Raw genomic sequence first — 22,799 nt, 5'->3', positions numbered from 1 at the left:
AAGATATACCCATTTGAAGGCAGAGCTCTAAAGAACAGCAAGGAGAGATAAGAAAGCCTTCCTCAGTGATCAGAGCAAAGAAATAGAGGAAAACAATAGAATGGGAAAGACTACAGATCTCTTCAAGAAAATTAGAGATACCAAGGGAACTTTTCATGCAAAGATGGGCTCAATAAAGGACAAAAATGGTATGGACCTAACAGAAGCAGAAGATACTAAGAAGAGATGGCAAGAATACACAGAGGAACTATACAAAAAAGACCTTCACGACCCAGATAATCACGATGGTACGATCACTCACCTAGAGCCAGAGATCCTGGAATGTGAAGTCTAGTGGGCCTTAGGAAGCATCACTACGAACAAAGCTAGTGTAGGTGATGAAATTCCAGTTGAGCTATTTCAAATCCTAAAAAATGATGCTGTGAAAGTGCTGCACTCAATATGCCAGCAAATTTGGAAAACTCAGCAGTGGCCACAGGACTCCAAAAGGTCAGTTTTAATTCCAATTCCAAAGAAAGGCAATGCCAAAGAATGCTCAAACTACTGCACAATTGCACTCATCTCACACGCCAGTAAAGTAATGCTCAAAGTTCTCCAAGCCAGGCTTCAGCAATACGTGAACTGTGAACTTCCAGATGTTCAACCTTGATTTAGAAAAGGCAGAGGAATCAGACATCAAATTGCCAACATCCGTCAGATCATTGAAAAAGCAAGAGAGTCCAGAAAAACATCTACTTCTGCTTTATTGACTATGCCAAAGCCTTTGACTGTGTGGATCACCACAAACTGTGGAAACTTCTTAAAGAGATGGGAATACCAGACCAGACCACCTTACCTGCCTCTTCAGAAATCTGTATGAAGGTCAGGAAGCAACAGTTAGAAGTGGACATGGAACAACAGACTGGTTCCAAATAGGAAAAGGACTACATCAAGGCTGTATACTGTCATCCTGCTATTTTAACTTATATGCAGAGTACACCATGAGATATACTGGGCTGGATGAAGCACAAGATGGAAACAAGATTGCTGAGAGAAATATCAATAACCTCAGATATGCAGATAACACCACACTTATGGCAGAAAGCGAAGAACTAAAGAGCCTCTTGATGAAAGTGAAAGAGAGTGAAAAAGTTGGCTTAAAGCTCAACAATCAGAACACTAAGATCATGGCATCTGGTCCCATCACTTCCTGGGAAATAGATGGGGAAACAGTGGAAACAGTGACAGACTTTATTATCCTGGGCTCCAAAATCACTGCAGATGGTGATTGCAGCCATGAAATTAAAAGACGCTTACTCCTTAGAGGAAAAGTTATGACCAACCTAGACAGCATATTAAAAAGCAGAGACATTACTTTGCCAACAAAGGTCCATCTAGTCAAGGCTATGGTTTTTCCAGTAGTCATGTATGGATGTGAGAGTTGGACTATAAAGAAAGCTGAGCACCAAAGTATTGATGCTTTTGAACTGTGATGTTGGAGAAGACTCTTGAGAGTCCCTTGGAATGCAAGGAGATCCAACCAGTTCATCCTAAAGGAAATCAGTCTTGAATATTCATTATAAGGGCTGATGCTAAAGCTGAAACTCCAATACTTTGGATGCCTGATGCAAAGAACTGACTCATTTGAAAAGACCTTGATGCTGGGAAAGATTGAAGGCGGGAGAAGGGGACGACAGAGGATGAGATAGTTGGATGGCATTACTGACTCAATGGACATGAGTTTGAGTAAACTCCACGAGTTGGTGATGGACAGGGAGGCCTGGCATGCTGCAGTCCACGGGGTCACAAAGAGTCGGACACAACTGAGTGACTGAACTGAAATCTTTGAAGAATGTCTATTCAAACCAATTATTGATTTTAACTGAGTGTCTTTTTATTGACTTTTCAGAGGTCTTTGTATATTTCATATAATATATCCTTCTTAGAGACATGATTTGGAAATGTTTTCTCCCATCCGGTGTCTTATCTTTTCACTTTCTTGACAGTGTCCTTTGAAGTACAAAAGTTTTCCATTTCGATGAAGTCCAAGTTATTTATGTTTTTCTTGGTTGCTTGTGTTGTAGGTTTCATACCTACAAAACCATTACTTAATTCAAGGTCATAATTTATTCTCATGTTATCTCCTAAAAGTTTTATAATTTTAACTCCTACATTTAAATTTTTATTTATTTTTTAAATATAAATTTATTTATTTTAATTGGAGGTTAATTACTTTACAATATTGTATTGGTTTTGCCATACATCAACATGAATCTGCCACGGGTGTACACGTGTTCCCCATCCTGAACCTCCCTCCCTCCTCCCTCCCCGTTCCCTCCCTCTGGGTCATCTCAGTGCACCAGCCCCAAGCTAGTACATGATAGGGGGCCAGCTGTGTGTTTTTGTCCCCCTTCCTAGTACCTCTGATTTGGAGAGATTATTCTTTCTTTATTGAATCACCTTGGTACTGTTGTGGAAAATAATTTGACTGTAAATGTATGGCTTATTATTAGATTCTCAATTCACTTCCATTAGTCTATATGTCAATCCTTTATGCTAGTATCACACTATATATGTATTAAAGTAGCTTTGCAGAATACTTTAAAGGGGGAAAATGTGAGTTCAACTGTGTCTTTTCCCCTCAAGATTATTATGGATATTCGGTGTTCCCTTGGCTTTTTGTGTGAATTTTATAACCAGCTTTGCAATTTCTACAAAAATGATGGCAAGGATTTTGGCAGGGATTGCATCAAATCTGTAGATCAATCTGGGAATACTATTTTCTTAATAATATTAGGTCTTCTGAATGATGAACGTGGGCTGGATTTCCACTTACTATACCCTTAGTTTTTCAATAATATTTTATCTTTTTTATTAAAAAGATTGTTTTTGGCTGCACTGGGTCTTCATTGCTGTGCACACGCTTTCTCTAGTTGCAGAGAGCAGGACCTGTGTGTTGCAGTCTGTGAGCTTCTCACTGCAGTGGCTTCTCTTGTCGAGCACAGGCTCTAGGTACTTGTGCTCCAGTAGTTGCCATACATGGGCTCAGAAGGCATGGCTTGTGGGCTCCATAGTGCTAGCTCTGTAGTTGTGGCACACAGGCTTTATTGCTCCACAACATGTGCTGCTGCTGCTAAGTCACTTCAGTCGTGTCCGACTCTGTGTGACCCCATAGATGGCAGCCCACCAGGCTCCCCCATCCCTGGGATTCTCCAGGCAAGAACACTGGAGTGGGTTGCCATTTCCTCCTCCAATGCATGAAAATGAAAAGTCAAAGTGAAGTCGCTCAGTCATGTCCAACTCTTAGCGACCCCATGGACTGCAGCCCACCAGGCTCCTCCGTCCATGGGATTTTCCAGGCAAGGGTACTGGAGTGGGGTGCCATTGCCTTCTCCACCACAACATGTGGGAGATCCCCAAACCAGGGATGGAATTATATACCATGCCTTGGCAGGCAGATTCCCCACTAGACCACTCGGGAAGCCCCTCAGCAATATTTTATTCTTTTCAGTTTACAAATATTATATTTACTATTTCCTTGGTCAAATACGATAATTATTTTATTCTCTTCAGTGCTATATTAAGTACATTTGTAGTCTTAAATTCATTTTTATATTGATCCTGTATCCTGCAACCTTCCTAAACACATTTATCAAAATAATATCAAATACACATTTTTTGGTGGATTTTTTAGAGTGCCCTACATACATGATCAAGTCTTCTGCAAACTGAAGAAGTTTTATTTCTTCCTTTCCAATCTGGATACATTTCTTTTTCTTGCATAATTTCCTGACTGAAATTTCCAGTATAATGTTGTATAACAGTACTAAGCATTGACATCTTTGGTTTATTTGCAATTTAGAGGGAAAGCATTCAGTCATACATCATCAAATATGAAGTTAGCATTATTTTTCTTAAATGCTTTTACTCACATTGAAAAAGTTCCCTTCAACTCCCAGTTTGTTGAGTGTTTTTTATCATGAAAGAGTATTGGATTTTGTTAGGTGCCTTTTCTGTATCTATTGAGATGATCATATGGATTTTGTCTTTTATTCTATTAAGATGTATCACATATTGATTATTTAAAATGTTCAACCAAGCTTGTATTTTGAGTGTAAACTCCACTTACTCATTGCATACAATGCCTTACAAAATAGCTTGAGATAATTAACATACCATACATTTTTGGATTTTAGCATATTCAGTCATGTAATCACCACATTCAATTTTTGATTATTTAATTACCTCAGAAAGAAAACCTATACCCATTAAAAGTACTCTCTACATTCCACTTTTCTCCAGATCTTGGCAGCCACTTATCTACTTTCTTCTGTTACTATATGTTTGCCTATTCGAGACATTTTATATCAAGAGCATATATAATATGTGGTCTCTTATGATTAACTTCTTTCATTTAGCATGATGTATTCAAGATTTATCCATGTTGTAGATTATATTAATATATGTTTCCTTTTAATTGCTGAATAACCCTCCATTTGATGGATATACCACATTTTCTCTAACCATTCATCAGCTGACATTTGGGTTCCAACTTTTAGCTATTATGAATAATGCTATTAATATTCTTATACATGGTTTTCTGTGGACATGTTTTATTTCTTCTGGGTTTATGCCTAAGAGTGAAACTGCTGGGTTATATACTAACTTAAGTTTTTAACTTTTCGAAGAACCGTAAAACATTTATTTGTTGCTGGATCAGATCAGCTAGTATTTTTTTTGAGGACAGATGTGCTAATATATTCACCATATGTGATATTTTTTCGTGTTTTCTTCTCTTGTGGTGTCTTTGTCTAGTTTTATTACTGGGGTTAACGTAGGTCTCATAGAATAAGTTGAGAAGTATTCCTACTTCTAATTTTTTAGAAGAATCTGTGAAGGAATGGTACAAATGCTTTTAAAGTGTAGTACAGTTCACCAGTGAAATCACCAAGGTCTGAAACTTATATGGGAAATTTATAACATTTTCAGTCTCTTTTCTTGTTAAAAGTCCATCCACATATTCCTTCTTGACTCAGCTTTGGTAGCTTGCCTCTTTCTAGAAACTAATCTGTTTCATCTAGCTTATCTAATTTGTTGGTATACAATTGTTCATAGTATTCTTACTTTTTTCTTTTTAACTTTTGCAATGTCATTCCTGATTAGTTTGAATCATCTCTCTTTTTCTTGGTCAGACTAGATAAGAACTACTCAATTTGGGGCGTCTTTTTAAAGAACTTTTAGTTTCATTGATTTTCTCTATTGTTTTCTGTTCTTTCCTTTATTTCTCCTCTAATCTCTATTATTCCCTATTTCTGCCTGTTCTGGGTCCAGATTTCTAGTTTCTTGAAGTGAAAAGTTAGGTTACTGATCTTCTGTTCAATATAGGCATTTATAAAAAAATTTCCCACAAAATTTTGCACGTTGTTTCCGTTTTCATTTACCTCAAAGTATTTCAATTTTTTCTTTGACTCATTGGCTATTTGATAGTGTGAGGTTTAATTTCCATGTAATTGTGATTTCCCCAAATTTCCTTCTGTTACTGATTTCTAATATCAGTCCTTTGTGGTCAGAGACTATATATGATTTCAATCCTTTAAATTTTATTAAGACATAGTTGATGTGCTAGCATTTATACTATATAATGTTCTATGTGTACTAATGAGAATGTTTATTCTCCTGTTGTTGGTTGAAATGTTCTATAGGTGTCTGTCAGCTCTAGTTGGTTAGTGTTATTCAAGTCTTTTCTTTTATTGATCCTCTATCTAGTTGCTATATTGATAATTGCAAATTAGTCAATGAAGTCTCCAACTATTATTGCTAAAATTTCTATTTCTCCCTTCAATTCTGCCTGGTTTTGTTCTATATATTTTGGGGCTCTGCTGTTAGGTGCATATATGTTTATAACTATTGTATCTTCAAGATGAACAAACCATTTTATCATTATAAAATATCCTTTATCTCTAAGTAACAATTTCTGTTTTCAAGTCTATTTTATCTGATATTATTACAGCCACACCAGCTCTCTTTTGGTTACTGTTTGCATGGTATACCTTTTTCTATTCATTTACTCTCAACCTAGTGGTGCCTTTGTATCTAAAGTGCGTCTCTGTTTCTAAAGCAAGGAAAACCATAAACAAAATGAAAAGACAGCTAACAGACTGAGAGAAAATATTTGCAAACAATGCAACAGACAAGGGCTTAATTTACAAAATATACAAACAGTTGAATTATAAATTAAAAAAACAAAAAACCCAATCAAAAAATGGGCAGAAGATGTAAATGGACATTTTTTTCAGAAAAGACATACAGATGGTCAATCAACACATGAAAAGAGGTAACTCACTGCTAATTAGAGAAATCCAAATCAAAACTACAATGAGGTACCACTTCACATGAGTCATAATGGCCATCATTAAAAAGTCTACAAATAATAAATGCTGGAGAAGGTGTGCAGAAAAGGGAAGCTCTTACACTACTGGTGGGAATGTAAACAAGGTGAACCATTATGGAAAACAGTATGGAGGTTCCACAAAAAACTAAAACTATAGTTGCCATATGATCCAGGAATCCCATTCCTTGGCATATATCTAGACAAAACTAGAATTTCAAAAAATACATGCATTCCTATGTTCATAGCAGCACTATTTAAAATAACCAGGGCACGTAAGTAACCTAAATATCCACTGACAGATGAATGGATAAAGAAGATGTGATACATACATACAATGGGATATTTGCCATTTGCAGCAACATGGATGGATTTAAGAGATTATCATATTAAGTGAAGTCATTCAGAAAGAAAAAAGACAAATACCATATGTTAACATTTATATGTGGGATCTAGAATATGACTCAAATGAACTTATCTATAGAACAGTCTAACAGACATAGAGAACAGACTTGTGGTTGCCAAGGGGGAGCGAGTTGGGGAGGAAAGGATTGGGAATTAGGATTAGTAGATGCAAACTATTATATATACAAGGGATAAACAACCAAGGTCCTACTGTAGAGCACAGGGACCTATATTCAATTTCCTGTGATAAACCACAATGAAAAATAATATGAAAAAGAATATGTATGTATAACTGAATCACTTTGCTGTACAGCAGAAATTAACACAACATTTAAATCAGCTATACTTCAAGAAAGTTACAAACAATAAATGCTGGAGAGGGTGTGGAGAAAAGGGAACCTTCTCGCACTGTTGCTAGGAATATAAATTGATACAGCCACTATGGAGAAGATTATGGAGGTTCCTTAAAAAACTAAAAATAGAACTACCATATGACCCAGTAATCCCACTACTGGGAATATACCCCAAGAAAACCATAATTCAAACTGACACATGTACCACAACGTTCACTGCAGCACTATTTATAACAGCCAGGACACAGAAGCAACCTGGATGTCCACTGAGAGATGAGTGGATAAAGAAGTTGTACAAATACACAAAAAGTAAACTTTAAATTGGTGGATTAGCAGAGTAAGAGATAAACCATCAATTAAAATAAGTTTTAAGATAATAAACAATGGATTTCATTAATGGGGTACGTATTTAAGTAGGAAAATATCCTCCAATCCTAATATAAATTCACTCAGCTTTCATTTAATAGGAGCTTCTTTTTCATCTCATGCCCCTAAACATCAACTTCACTTTTTCATACATGTGAAATAATAAATTCTTAACCATTTAGGAATAATATGTCTTTTTAGGAATCTAATAAGAACTTAGACTTTCTAGGAAAATGAATATATATATATATATATATGAATATATATAAAACCCTTACAATTTAAGGGTTTCTTGGATATTCTGCAGCCTATAAGTTAGATCCCCTATTGAAAAAAAATTATGATTTTAATGGGAAAATACAGAACAGATATTCAAATAATTACAATATCTTATCTTCAATAGAGCAATGAGTGTAAAATATTAAAACATATATGTTGCTGCTGCTAAGTCGCTTCAGTTGTGTCCGACTCTGTGCGACCCCATAGACGGCAGCCCACCAGGCTCCCCTGTCCCTGGGATTCTCCAGGCAAGAACACTGGAGTTGGTTGCCATTTCCTTCTCCAATGCTTGAAAGGAAAAGTGAAAGTAAAGTTGCTCAGTCATGTCTGACTCTCAGCGACCCCATGGACTGCAGCCCACCAGGCTCCTCCGTCCATGGGATTTTCCAGGCAAGAGTACTGGAGTGGGTTGCCATTGCCTTCTCCATAAAACATATATAGGTGGTCTCTAATTACTATACATATTTCATTTCATATTTGTAATTTGTAAATTATATATTTAGAATTTATTACTTATTTTTTCTTATAAAAATATTAGAAACAATGGTTGGGACTATTAAATTGCAAGTCTCTTAAGAATAGATGCTCTTAAGGTAGAAAACTAATAAGGACCTGCTGTATATAGCACAGGAAACTCTTCTCAATACTCTGCAATGACCTGTATGGGAAAAGAATCTGAAAGAGTGGATATTTGCATATGTGTAACTGAATAGTTTGCTGTATAGCAGAAATTAACACAACATTGTATATCAACTATAGTAATTTTTTAAAAAAATAGGTACTAAAAAGCCTCTTGATGAAAGTGAAAGCGGAGAGTGAAAAAGTTGGCTTAAAGCTCAACATTCAGAAAATGAAGATCATGGCATCTGGTCCCATCACTTCATGGGAAATAGATGGGGAAACAGTGGAAACAGTGTCAGACTTTATTATCCTGGGCTCCAAAATCACTGCAGATGGTGACTGCAGCCATGAAATTAAAAGACGCTTACTCCTTGGAAGGAAAGTTATGACCAACCTAGACAGCATATTCAAAAGCAGTGATATTACCTTGCCAACAAAGGTCCACCTAGTCAAGGCTATGGTTTTTCCAGTGGTCATGTATGGATGTGAGAGTTGGACTGTGAAGAAAGCTGAGCGCTGAAGAATTGATGCTTTTGAACTGTGATGTTGGAGAAGACTCATCTTGAGAGTCCCTTGGACTACAAGGGGATCCAACCAGTCCATTCTGAAGATCAGCCCTGGGTGTTCTTTGGAAGGACTGATGCTAAAGCTGAAACTTCAATACTTTGGCCACCTCATGCGAAAAGTTGACTCATTGGAAAAGACTCTGATGCTGGGAGGGATTGGGGGCAGGAGGAGAAGGGGCCGACAGAGGATGAGATGGCTGGATGGCATCACCGACTCGATGGACTTGAGTTTGAGTGAACTCCGGGAGTTGGTGATGGACAGGGAGGCCTGGCGTGCTGTGATTCATGGGGTCGCAAAGAGTTGGACATGATTGAGTGACTGAATTGAACTCTTTTTATTTGTCTATGTATCATAATGACCTAGGCAAATAAACAGCATACTTTTTATTCCCAGGTGACCCTTTATGAAACTTATTTTACTCAATAATGTATTTGAATACAAATGTACTAACAGGAAAAAATACTGAGGCAATGACAAAGACTAAATAAACCACAAAAAATATAATAAAAAAGAAAAGAATAAAATTGATTTTAAATTATCTGTTGCTTGAGAAACAGGCTTCATTAGAGGAGAATATAACGGTAAATATAGATATTTCTAGATATTTTTGTTTGAACGTACAGGTTCCTTTTTACTGTGTTTCAGATTTCACTGCAAAATATGTTTCTTCTTAATACAATATCTCCTACCCTTAGCCATAAATAAGGTCATTATTGGACAGTAACAATTTTAATGGACTGGAAGGGCAAATATGCTTTGCCTGTAGTGACTGAAGAGCGTTGAAAAAAGTAAGGGGTGGAGAATATTGTTCAAAGAGGTTTTATATAATAAAATAAATAATTATTTATTATACATCTTAAAACGTGTCCACATTAAATTTAAGTGTGTGTGTGTGTGTGTGCGCGCGCGTGTGTGTGTTAGTCGCTCATTCATGTCCGACTCTTTGCGACCCCATGGACTGTAGCCCTCCAGGCTCCTTTGTCCATGGGATTCTCCAGGCAAGAATACTGGAGTGGGTTGCCATTTCCTTCTCCAAGCTAGTATAAAAATAACCAATAGAGGGTAAAGGAGCTCCACTGAAAAATTTTTTTAAAAGAAAAAACTTTGGAGTGGGTTGGAGATGAAATTTTTATTGTTTCTTAATCATTATGAATGTCACTGTGTTAAAGAAGATGGAAAAACTACATTTTGGTGCCATAAATATAAAGGAACAATTGCACATTTTCATTTGAATAATGTCGAACTTTTATCAAAATGAGATAAAGTCGTGCATAATATGCAGAATTCAACTGGATACCATTTAATATCTATAGGTTGTGACCCTATCACATAAGATCAATGGATTGACCCAGCCTTGTCTTCAGAAAAGGTCTCAAAGACATTTGTATACTCAAAACAATGCCAAAGCACTAACAAGTGAATGACATAAGACTTAACCTCAGAGACATGGATGATATACCAACCCTATCTTTTTAAGTTTGGTATTTGACTCCCTGGCTAGGTGACAATGAAAGAAATTCAGTCTGGCAGGCTGGGTCTATAGCTCCCTGTTAATGAAATCTGTCAATAAAGAACCTCAGCCAACTGAGAAAGTAATTAATTGTCCTCATAAAAAATGTCTTTAGACTGTAGATTCAAAATTAGGTATAATAATAAATAAAATCAACATAACATAGGCATATGGAGTGATTGATTTAGACTTATGATTTTAAACAGGAATCTTACTAAATTCATCAACATTATCAAAGCATTTAAAAGAAAGAAAGATTCAACACATCTACATATTTACTGAACTAGGTTTATACAAAATTACCTAAGTATTCAGGAAGTTTTTTGTTATTAATTGATATCTAAGGTACAGAAAATCAAATACAGTATATTAAAGTGCAGTTTAAAAGTTTTAGGAAACATAGTGGTAAAACCTGATTAGAAGTAAATTTCAAATTCTGCTAAATTTATAAAATAATTTGTATTCAAAATAGCCAGCTCCAGAATATGAAACCATAAAATGTAAAAGCCCTAAATCCAAGAATTTAAAGATTAAAGCACTAAAACACCTGTTATCCTTTGTGAATAACAACTTGTAGAATCTTCCACAAACAGTAGGAATAATTCAAAAGGTTTCAAAAAAGTATTTAAAACTAAGGATACTGAAAAAAGATCTGAAGGAATAGATTAACTTGGAGCTCATAGTATGTGGGCTTCTACTTGTTAAAGTAAGATAACTGGATAAAATATAAAAAGGCTACTCTGCTTTAGCTTTTCCAATTTAAACTATTAATTGCATTGCTCTTGAGATTAAGAAGGAAAAGACTTAAGAAGGATATGTCTTTTACTGGATTGTGAAAAAGTCTAAAGTTAGAAGACAGGGTAATTAGAAAAGTTAATAATATAATTGTGCCATCTGCTTATATATTGCTTATATATACTGCTTATATATTGTCTATAAACATTTATACATAAACATGGTTAACTATATCAATGTCTTAAAACAAAATTTTGAGTCCTGCAAGTCCAAACAGTACAGACCTTTCAAATTTTCACAGACACCATAAGTTACTTAAGCAAAATGTGAGGTATTAGTCTTTTAGTTCTGTTAGATCACAATCCTAAGGGTAATAAGTTACAGACTTTAAGGGAACTCAGATGAGTTTGTTTTGAATCTGCAATGATTATATTTGTGCCGTTATTTCTCTTCTCACCCTTCCCATTCCATGCTCCATACTATAGGACTCCAAGTTAGATTCTACAAAATATATTTTCACATTTTACTTTCTTCCTAGTAAAAAAACATAGGCCAATAGCAATCCTAGATGATTTCATAACTTTGTTAATCACTCTAGCTATCTTTCAAATACTATGTTCTAGAACTCCAGAAAACTACAATGGAATTTAAACTGTCTCCACCCACTTCCCACTATATTATACCCTCCACTTCCCCACCCCCAGATGAAGGTTAGGTTGATAGATGGATTGAAGATGAAATAAAGCCAGACATCAAATAACTTACTTGAAATCCATCTCTTACCTTCTGTACTTAACCCTGGACTTGATGTGAACTTGGCTACATCAACAATTTTTACAGCAAATTGTTGCCCAGTTTCTCTGTTGATGCATCGTCGTACAACACTGAAGGGACCCCTAAAATAAAAATAAATAAAAGCCAAGTTTAAGTTGCTGATTTTCTTAAGTTCCTATTACCCTTTAATATCTTATTCATATTTCATTTTCTACTATAGCCATAGTTTTCAAGATATAATTGAACACAATTTTGAAAATATTTTCCTATAATTTATGAGGTAATTATTTGAACTTACTAAGCCATAAAAATAAGAAACAAATTTACATTTCAAAACCACTTTAAAAAATTTGAGATAGTATTCTATTCAAGGGAAATAATCTTGGTAATTTTCTCTACACATTATCAACATCTTAAATAAAATAAGAAAATGTTCACAGTGGTAGTGTATGTAACTTTTACCTTTTGAACCAGATACTTAAATCATTCTCTCATCTTAGCCATCACTTATCTAATCTTCACTAACAAGTCCTACTGAGTTTATCTCAAATATCTCTTAATCCTGTCCACTTCTCTCCATGTCTCATAACCTAGTCTAAGCTACTACCAATTTCTACTGGGACCAATGAAAACTTGTTTCTCCCATGGTTATTGTGGTGATGCTTTAAAAATGAAAATCTGATGGTATGTTTCTGCTTAAAATCCCACAGAGACAAGGTATTTGCAACACATGCACTTAGTCAAGAACCAAAATAAATAATTCTTAAATAAGAAGATATGCTCCAAGGAAATCTGGGCAAAAGACTTGAATAGACACTTCATGAAGAGTAAGACCTGCATTATTCAATTTTCAGCAGCCTCTCCAGTCTCAACTGAAGTCACAGAGAAATCCTTCATCCTCCTCAAACTTCAAATTAGAATTATTCTAAGTCGCCACAGAAAGAAAGTAATTTCTACTAGCAGAACCACTGGTCCAGACATTCTTACCCAGTTCCCTCCTCAGTTGAAATTGGTGGCTTTCAATACTGGCCATACAATTGAAGCAACTGGGATGATTGATAAAATAACAATGCCCAGGCCCAGGCATTAAAAACACAAATATGCATTTGGTTCCTTATGACACATTATTGACCAGGGGATTCTGGCAGAAACTAACACCTGTAGCTGACAATTTGTTATGTAAGTTAATATTGAAACGTCTCTGGTCAATAATGTTTGGGCAACAAAAGATGAATTAATATGTCTCTGGTCAATAAATTGTTAATAGTTGAAAAATAAGTTTCTGAACTAAAGTTAATCCAACATGCTTGAATCAACTACTGATTAATATAGAGTTCAATCACAATTTACTACATTAGTTTATTTGAAGGCTAGCATAGATTTTTTTGAAGACTACATAATTTATTAAATACACACACATGTATGTGTATACATGTATGAATTTCCCTCCTTCTCAGGAAACAAAACAATGTCGCTGATTTTTACAGGTAGAAAAAAGTACACCTGGATGTGTGTGTGTGCTAAGTCACTTCAGTCCTGTCCAACTCAGTGCAACCCTATGGACTGGAGCCCCCAGGCTCTTCTGTCCATGGGGATTCTCCAGGCAAGAATGATCAGAAGACAGCAAAAAGTTCTTCATGTACAGTAGGACATTTGTGATACTGCTTGCCTTAAAGTTTGTTTGTCTTTATTCTTGCAATCAGAGAACAGGCAAAAGAATATAATCTAACCTAGATTTAAACATTTCTCTGAGATCATATAAATCAGTTATTTCATCCTGCAGTCATCGGGACATCAATTATTCCTCAGTTTCAAATCTCTCGTCAAGCAATCTAATAAAGCTAAACTGAAACAAAAAGAAATGGTAATAATGTACCTTTCAGCACCCTATATAAAAAGGACCTTTTGATAATCAAAACTGTTCAAAGATTTTCCTCTGTGAGAAGACAATATAACAATGTGAGTCTGCACTCCCACAAATGTTTTCATTCTCAAGGTGGATGTCTTACTTGTGATGACTTATCCTGACAATACCAAGCAATTTCAGGAAATGTTTAGTGTAATTGGTTTTTGTCCACACATAAACCCTTGGGACTCTATTTATATATATATTTGTATAGTATGCTTCAATTCACTACACCTTTTGGATAACTTCCAAGTTTTAAAGGACTGTGAGAATGAGAGAAAACAATAGTAATTAATAATTAAATTTTGGAAGCCAGAAAGCAGATGGAGTAATGGTAACTGGCTTAGCATTTGTAGGAAGCCTGAATTGCAAGGAGAAAATAATAGTTCAGAACCAAATTCATTTACACTACAGAATTCTCAAGAAGCATCTGAACTCTGAGAAAGAGAGGGTGGGGCTAAACTAACAAGGTTTGAATGAAATCTATTAGAGAAGTAGTTAAGAGTCTTAGATCTGGGACTTCCCTGGTGGTTCAGTGACTTCCCTGGTGGCTCAGATGGTAAAGTGTCTGCCTACAATGTGGGAGACCTGGGTTCAATCCCTGGGTCGGGAAGATCTCCTGGAGAAGGAAATGGCAACCCACTCTAGTATTCTTGCCTGGAAAATCCCATGGATGGAGGATCCTGGCAGGCTACAGTCCATGGGGTTGCAAAGAGTCAGGACTGAGCAACTTCACTTTCACTCTCTTTTTAGTGGCTAAGACTCCACACTCCCAATGCAGGTGCCCTGAGTTTGATCCCTGATCAGGGAACTAGATTCCACATACTGCAGCTAAGACTTGGCATAGCTAAATAAATGAATAAATTTTTTTTAAAAAAAAAAGAATCTCAGATACTCCTCCTCTATTCCATGCCACTGGGTACATGCCCTACCTTAACCTCACAGAGGGCAATTCACTGAAGAGGGTAAAACATAGGGTCATATAACTGGTGACACAGGCAGCTGAGGAAGTGGACACTATATAAAAAACAAAGGGATTATGTGATCACACACAAAATGAATGTAGACAGCCCATCTTCTTTTCCCATTCACTGGGGGAGATATTAAAAGCTAGCTCTTTACCCTTCAGGCAGCAGAGAAAAGATTTTCTATTGAATATGTGACCAGGCCAGAAGGAAAGACCTAAAGATAATGACATTATGTTGCGCACCACTCAACCAGATCACATTTCTTGAAACCAAAGTCAACAAGTTCTGCCATAAGTTCACAGTTTTCAATCAACTTTCCAACCACAGCATTGATCACATTTTGGGCTAAATAGTTCTTTGCTGTGCAAGGATTTCCTGTGCATTGTAGGGGGCCTAACAGCACCTGTAGCCTCTACCTGGAAATGCCAGTAGCACCCCCTCAGCCAGTTTTGCCAATCAAAAATGTCTCTAAACATTGTCAAATGTCCCTAAAGAACCCCTGCCCTATTTCTACTCATTAATAGGCAACCAACCTCCCAAGATATCTGGAGAAGAGTCTCCAATTTGGATGACAGAGATCAAAACAGAAGAAGGAACTTAGAGGAAACAGACTAAACAAGAAAAAAATTTCCAGCTATTAATACCATTAATATCCTTGGAAACATAACTATGAAACAAAAATGGAACTTTCAGAAAACAAGAACAGGGCTCTTGAAAAATAAGCATATGAAGAAATTTAAAACTCAACAGAAGGGCTGTCAGAAAAAGTTGAGGAAATTTCCCAGAAAGTAGAGCCAAAAGAACAAAGAAAATGGAGGAGAGGAACTCAAATAAGCCAAGAAAATTTCCCAGACCTTAATCCTGAGTTGCCCAAATTGAAAGGAACCACCAAGTGGAAAAGCAAAAAATAACATACAAGGGAACTCCCATAAGGTTATCAGCTGATGTCTCAGTCAAAACTCTGTAGGTCAGAAGGAAGTGGCACAATATATTTAAAGTTATGAAAGGGAAAAACCTACAACCAAGGATACTCTACCCAGCAAAGCTTTCATTCAGACTGAATGGACAAATCCAAAGCTTTACGGACAACCAAAAGCTAAGAGAATTCAGCACCACCAGACAAGTTTTGCAACAAACACTAAAGGAAATTCTTTAAGTGTAAAAGAAAAGGCCACTACTAAAAACAAGAAAATTATGAATGGAAAAGATCCCCAGAAAAGGAAAACATAAAGTAAAGGTAGGAAATCATCTGCATACAAATAAGATATAAAACCAAGCAACAGCGAGAAGAGCATAACACAAATGCAGGATACTGGAAATACATTTGAAATTAAAAGACCAGGAACTTAAAAATAATCTAGTGTGTGTGTGTGTATGTGTGTGTGTATATATATATATATATATACACACACAGATTATATATATATATATATACACAGATTATTATATATATACAGATTATTTTATATATATATAGATTATATATATAATCTGTATATATATACAGATTATATATATATATATTATATATTATATATATGTATATTATATATATATATATATATACAGATTATATATATATATCTGTATATATATATACAATCTATAGACAGATTATAGCAATATATATATATTGCTATAATCTGTCTGCAATGCAAGAGACCTGGATTAGATCCCTGGGTTGGGAAGATCCCTTGGAGAAGGGAATGGCTACCCACTACAGTTTTCTTGCCTGTAGAATCCCATGGACAGAGGCGTGTGATGGGCTACAGTCTATAGGTGGCAAAAAGTCAGACATGACTGAGCAACTAATACTTTTCAATTTACATCAAAACCTCACAGTAACAGCAAACAGAAAATCTACAATAGATATACACACAAAAAAGAAAAATGAATCTGAACATAAAACTAAAGTTAGTCAACAAACCACAAGAAGAAAGAACAAATGAGAAAGGGGAAAAAAAGACCAACAAAAATGAATCCAAAACAATTAAGACAATGGCAATAAGGACACATGCATGTATGCTCACTCAGTCATGCCTGACTCACTGTGACCCTATGGACTGTAGCTGACCAAGTTCCTGTGTCCATGAGATTTTTCAGGCAAGAATACTGGAGTGGGTTGCCATTTCCTCCTCCAGGGGATCTTTCCAACCCAGGATCAAACCCATGTCTCCTGTGGCTCCTGCATTGGCAGGCAGATTCTTTACAATTGAGGCACCTGAGAACATACTGATATCTACATTAAATGTAAATGAACTAGATGCTCCAATAAAAAGATACAGACTGGCTGAAGATACACTCTCCCAAGACTGAACCAAGAAGAAATAGAAAATGCAAACTGACCAATCAGAAGCAGTGAAATTGAAACTGTGATTTTAAAGCTTCCAACAAATGTCCAGGACTGGATGGCTTCAAAGGCAAATTCTAGCAAACATTTAGAGAAGAGTTAACACCTATCCTTCAACTATTCCACAAAATTGCAGAGGAATGAATACTCTGAAACTCATTCTATGAGGCTACCATGACCTGAATACCAAAGATGACCCAAAAAAAGAAAATTAAAGGCCAATATCATTGATGATGCTTTTTAACTGTGGTGTTGGGAGAAGACTCTTGGACAGCAAGGAGATCAAACCAGTCAATCCTAAAGGAAATCGACCCTGAATATTCATTGGAAGGACTGATGCTGAAGCTGAAACACCAATACGCTGGCCACCTGATGCAAAGAGCTGACTCATTAGAAAAGACCCTGATGCTGGTAAAGATTGAAGGCAGGAGGAGAAGGGGATGACAGAGGATGAGACGGTTGGATGGCATCACCAACTCAATAGAAATGAGTTTGAGCAAGCTCCAGGAGATGGCGAAGGACAGGCAAGCCTGGCATGCTGCGGTCCTTGGAGTCGTAAAGAGCCAGACACAACTAAGAGACTGAACAACAAATCACTGATGAATATAGACATGAAAATCCTCACAAAATACTAACAATTTGAATCCAATAATACATTAAAAGGAGCATATACATGATCAAGTGGGATTTCTCCCAGGAATGAAAGGATTTTTCAGTATCCACAAATCAAACATGGGATACACCACATCAACATACTGAAGAATAAAAACCATGTGATCATTTCAATAGCTGCAGAAAAAGCTTTTGACAAAATTCAACACCCATTTATGATAAAAAAAAGTATGATAAAAAAGAAAGTGGGAATTGAGGGAATATATCTCAACATAATAAAGGTCATATATGACAAACCTACAGCTAACACCATACTCAAGGTGAAAATCTAAAAGCATTTCCCCTAAGATCAGGAACAAGACAAGGATGTCCATTCTTGCTACCTTTATTTACCATAGTTTTGGAAGTCCAAGCTGCAGTAATCAGAGAAGAAAAAGAAATCCAAATTGGAAAAGAAGTAGTAAAATTATCACTGCTTGCACATGATATGATACTATACATAGAAAATCCTAAAGTCACTGCCAGGAAACTACTAGGGCTCATCAATGAATGTGGTAAACTTGCAGGATGCAAAATTAATACACAGAAATGTCTTGCATTCCTATACACTAACAAAGAAAGATCAGAAAGAGAAATCAAGGCAACAATCCCATTTACCATCCTATCAAAAAGAATAAAATACCTAGGAATAAACCTACCTAAGAAGACAAAAGACCTGTACTCTGAAAATTATAAGACAGTGATGAGAGCAAAGATCACACAAATAGATGGAGAGACATACCATGTTCTTGGATTAGAAGAATCAATATTGTCAAAATGACTACAGTACCCAAGGCAATTTACAGATTCAATGTAATCCCTATCAAATTACCAATGGCATTTTTCACAGAACTAGAGCAAAAAGAATTGCAAAATTTGCGTGGAAACATAAACCCTAAATACCAAAAGTGATCTTGATAAAGAAAAAGGGAATCAGACTTGCTGACTGCAGACTGTACTACAAAGCTACAGTCATCAAAACAGTACAGTACTGGCACAAAAACAAAAATATAGATAAAACGGAACAGGATAGAAAGCCCAGAAATAAATCCATGTACTTATGGCCAATTAATCTACAACATGGAAGCAAAATTATACAATGCAGGAAAGACAGTTTCTTCAATAAATGGTGCTGGGAAAACTAGACAGTTACTTGTAAAAAAATGAAATCAAAACATTCTTTAGCACCATACAGAAAAATAAGCTCAAAATGGATTAAAGGCTTAAATACAAGATCAGATACTATAATACTCTTAGAGGAAAACATAGGCAGAACACTCTTTTACATTAATCGCAGCAACAATTTTTTCTGAGCTGTCTCCTAGAGTAATGGAAATAAAAGCAAAAATAAACAAATGGGACCTAATTAAACTCAAAAGCTTTTGCACAGCAAAGGAAATCATAAACAAAAGGCAGCCCACAGAATGGGAGAAAATATTTGCAAATGATGCAACTGACAAAGGATTAGTCTCCAAAATTTATAAGCTCTTATGGCTCAGTATCAAAAAAAAACAAACAACCTAATCAAAAAACAGTCAGAAGACCTAAATAGATGTTTGTTCAAAGAAGACATACAGATGGCCAAAAGAGACACATGAAAAGATGCTCAACATTGCTAATTATTAGAGAAATGCAAATCAAAACTACAATGAGATATTACCTCACACCTGTCAGAATGGCTATTATCAAAAAGCCTATAAACAGTAAATGCTGGAGAGGGTGTGGAGAGAAGGGAACACTCCTGTTGGAGGGAATGTAAATTGGTACAGCCGCTATGGAGAACAGTATGGAGGTCCCTTAAGAAATTAAACTTAGAGTTACCCTATGATCCAGCAATCCCACTCGTGGGCATATAACCAGAGAAATACATGGTTCAAAAGGATACATGCACTGCTATGTTCATTGCAGTGCTATTTACAACAGCCAAGACATGGAAGCAATCTAAATGTTCATCGGCAGATGAATGGATAAAGAAGATGTGGTATATTTCTACAATGAAATACTAACTAGCTACAAAAAATGAAACAATGCTATTTTGCAGCAACATGGATGAACCTAGAGATTGTCATACTAAGACAAAACCAAATATCATATGATATTGCTTTTATGTGCAATCTAAAAAAATGATACATGAACTTATTTACAAAACAGATATATATTCACAGACATAGAGTATGAATTTATGTTTACCAGGGGGAAGGGTAGAAGGAGGGACAGATTGGGAGTTTGGGATTGACAAGTATACACTGCTGTAATTAAAATACATAATCAACAAGGACCTATTGTATAGCACAGGGAATGCTGCACAACATTCTGTAATAATCTAAATGGGAAGATAATTTATAAAAGAATAGTTACATGTATAACTGAATCACTTTGCTGTATGCCTGAAACTAAAACAACATTGTACATCGACTATTCTCCAATATAAAATTTAAATGAAAAAAAGGATCCGCAAAGTACTCAGCAAAATAGGTAATAGATACATGTTCACACATGCCACCGTGAAATTTAGGAACCCTGTGGGCCAGAGAACATTCAGATTTCCAGAAATAGGAGTAAGGGTGCACAAGGAGGAGAGGATGATATGGTTAATACACAGGAACTGCTGTGGTTTCCCATCTCTCAATGGCAACACTAGAGGCAATAAGACAGTAGAGCACCTTCAGAACCATGAAGAAAAATTATTTCTAACCTTTAAAGTCTACATCTAGTCAGAAAAATCAATAATAGTAAAAAAGAATTTTTTTTCAGACACAAAAAACCTCAATACCTTATTTGCAATGCATACTTTCTGAAGAAATTATTGTAGGATGTGTTTGCTAGAACAAGAGAGCAGACCAGTAAAAACAGGACAATCAAGGGACAGCAAATGCCTTCAACACAGGAATGAGAGGAAGATCTCAGGCTGCCAGCTATGCACTGAGCCATCAAAGATTCCCAATGCCACCTTTTAACTTGAAAACAGAACCCCATAAGCTGGGGCCAGATTGTTCGGTTTTGCTTTTTCTGACCAGGGGCTGATGAGATTCCTGCTCCTCTGTGCTGCCCAGATCAGCAGAGGACTCTCACTTCACTCCACAGCAGTGTTCTCAGGAATAGCTGAGTGGGAGGCCGCCTCAGTGAACTGAAAAGCAGGAAATGCAGAGCAGCCCATGCCCCCTGACCGCATTCCAGCTGGATGTTCAGTACCCGGTCCTGCACTATATAGCACGGATGTCCTGCCTGTGGAGAGCCCTGTGTTTGGGGATTTACTCGGGATCTTGCCAATGGATTTCTTAGCAGGGGCTCCTATATGTTCTCAGGTATGTGAAGCCAGACTGAACAAGAGGTTCTGTTTGTCTTCTCTTCCCTTCTGATTCTTCACACAATAGTGGTATTATTGCCCTTTCCTTACACAGCTAACTTTGTGCTTACTACTCATTTTTAATGAATAAACAATATACTATTTAGGGATACATACATAGATGGTAAAGCTATAAAGAAAATCAAAAGGAATCTTGAGCACAAAAGCCAGGATAATGGTTATGGGAGAAAGGGAGGTTATGATCAGAAAGGGGTACACAGGGGGCTTTTAAAGGTCTTAGTAATATTTTATTCTTAACTTGGAAAATAGATTCATGGGTTTTCAGTTCAGTTCAGTTCAGTTCAGTCGCTCAGTCGTGTCCGACTCTCTGTGACCCCCATGAATCGCAGCACACCAGGCCTCCCTGTCCATCACCATCTCCCGGAGTTTACTCAAACTCACGATGGATGTGAGTTCATTTTATTAGCATTCTTTAAAATACACATGTGCAGGCACACAGATACACACACTATATACTCCTCCATACACATATTTCCTAGTTAAAAATAATTGTAACAGCTGAGGGATACATCCCTAAGATCTCACTAATCAAAAGAGGTCTTAATTTTTAAATATATGTACAATATAAATTATTTTATATGACTTGTGTGTGTATATATATATATATATATATATATATAAATGAAGAAAAACTGTGTTTATGTCTCGAACATAATAAAGTCAACATGGATTATGTTAACTGTAATTGTACATCTAACTGAACTGAACTTAATCCATTAAGCTGTTACATGTAAACTTAAGAGTGACATCTATAATATAAAGTTTTCAGAGGTTTACAAACAAAAACTTACATATCTGAGGAGACCTTCAATGAATGGGGTGAAATTCCTGTGTCCTTCCTAGGAACTTCATTACATTTATAATGAAATGTGCGATGTACTACAATAGATGTAGGAAAAGCATGAAGAACAACCACCAATTAACCAAAGGGAAGATAAGGATGGGGGAAATGAAGCTGTTTGGTATTGCTGGCATGAAAAATTGGAGGGTGAGAAGTGGTGGGAAAAGGAGAAAGGCGTCAGAGACCACTGTGACAGAAGAAGGGAAAATAGGTTGAGGAGTGAATGGGGGCCACTCAGAAAGTTATTACATTAGCCTAAGTATAAGATGATAAAGACTTAAACCAATGCATCAGTAGATACAACTGAGAGACTTAAACTGACAAGCAACATAGTTAATTAGTGATTAGCTAGGGGATAGTTGGGGGTTGGTTGAAAGAATGACATACAGATTTCTGGCAAAACTTACGGGGTAAATAATGATACCACCAAATGAAAATGTGACTACTACAGGAGAAAGAACTGGTAGAAGGCTGAGAAAGAAAAGAGACACACAGCTGTGTTTTGAAAATACCAATTTCCAAATTATTCATTTCCATGGATCAAGGCAGAGATTTAGAGAGTGCAATTAGATAGGAGTATATAGTTTAAGAAAGGGTCAACATGTAGATGATGAAGACAACATCAACTACCATTTGCAGCATACCATGAGCCAAGCATGCTGCTGAGAACTCTATATAGATTCTCTCATTCATCATCAGATCAGATCAGATCAGTCACTCAGTCGTGTCCGACTCTTTG

General features: G+C 36.2%; 1 protein-coding gene across 8 annotated transcripts in view; it reads right to left on the bottom strand.

Annotated features, from left to right (window-relative positions):
* CASK (calcium/calmodulin dependent serine protein kinase) overlaps positions 1–22,799 on the bottom strand; it is a 372,618-nt gene that overhangs the window by 285,250 nt on the left and 64,569 nt on the right. For 4 of the 8 annotated variants that reach the window (XM_061410389.1, XM_061410391.1, XM_061410392.1 and 1 more), the window contains exon 2: positions 11,969–12,099. In XM_061410389.1, coding sequence (XP_061266373.1) covers positions 11,969–12,099 — 131 coding nt within the window. The remainder of the gene's footprint in view (positions 1–11,968; positions 12,100–22,799) is intronic. The other 4 variants (XM_061410390.1, XM_061410399.1, XM_061410396.1 and 1 more) reach the window with 1 other exon arrangement.

This window comes from Bos javanicus, chromosome X (genome assembly GCF_032452875.1).
Source record: "Bos javanicus breed banteng chromosome X, ARS-OSU_banteng_1.0, whole genome shotgun sequence".
Classification (NCBI taxonomy): Eukaryota; Metazoa; Chordata; class Mammalia; order Artiodactyla; family Bovidae; genus Bos; species Bos javanicus.
Note: the sequence above shows the minus strand (reverse complement) of the source record. Positions and strands in the feature narration are given on the sequence as shown.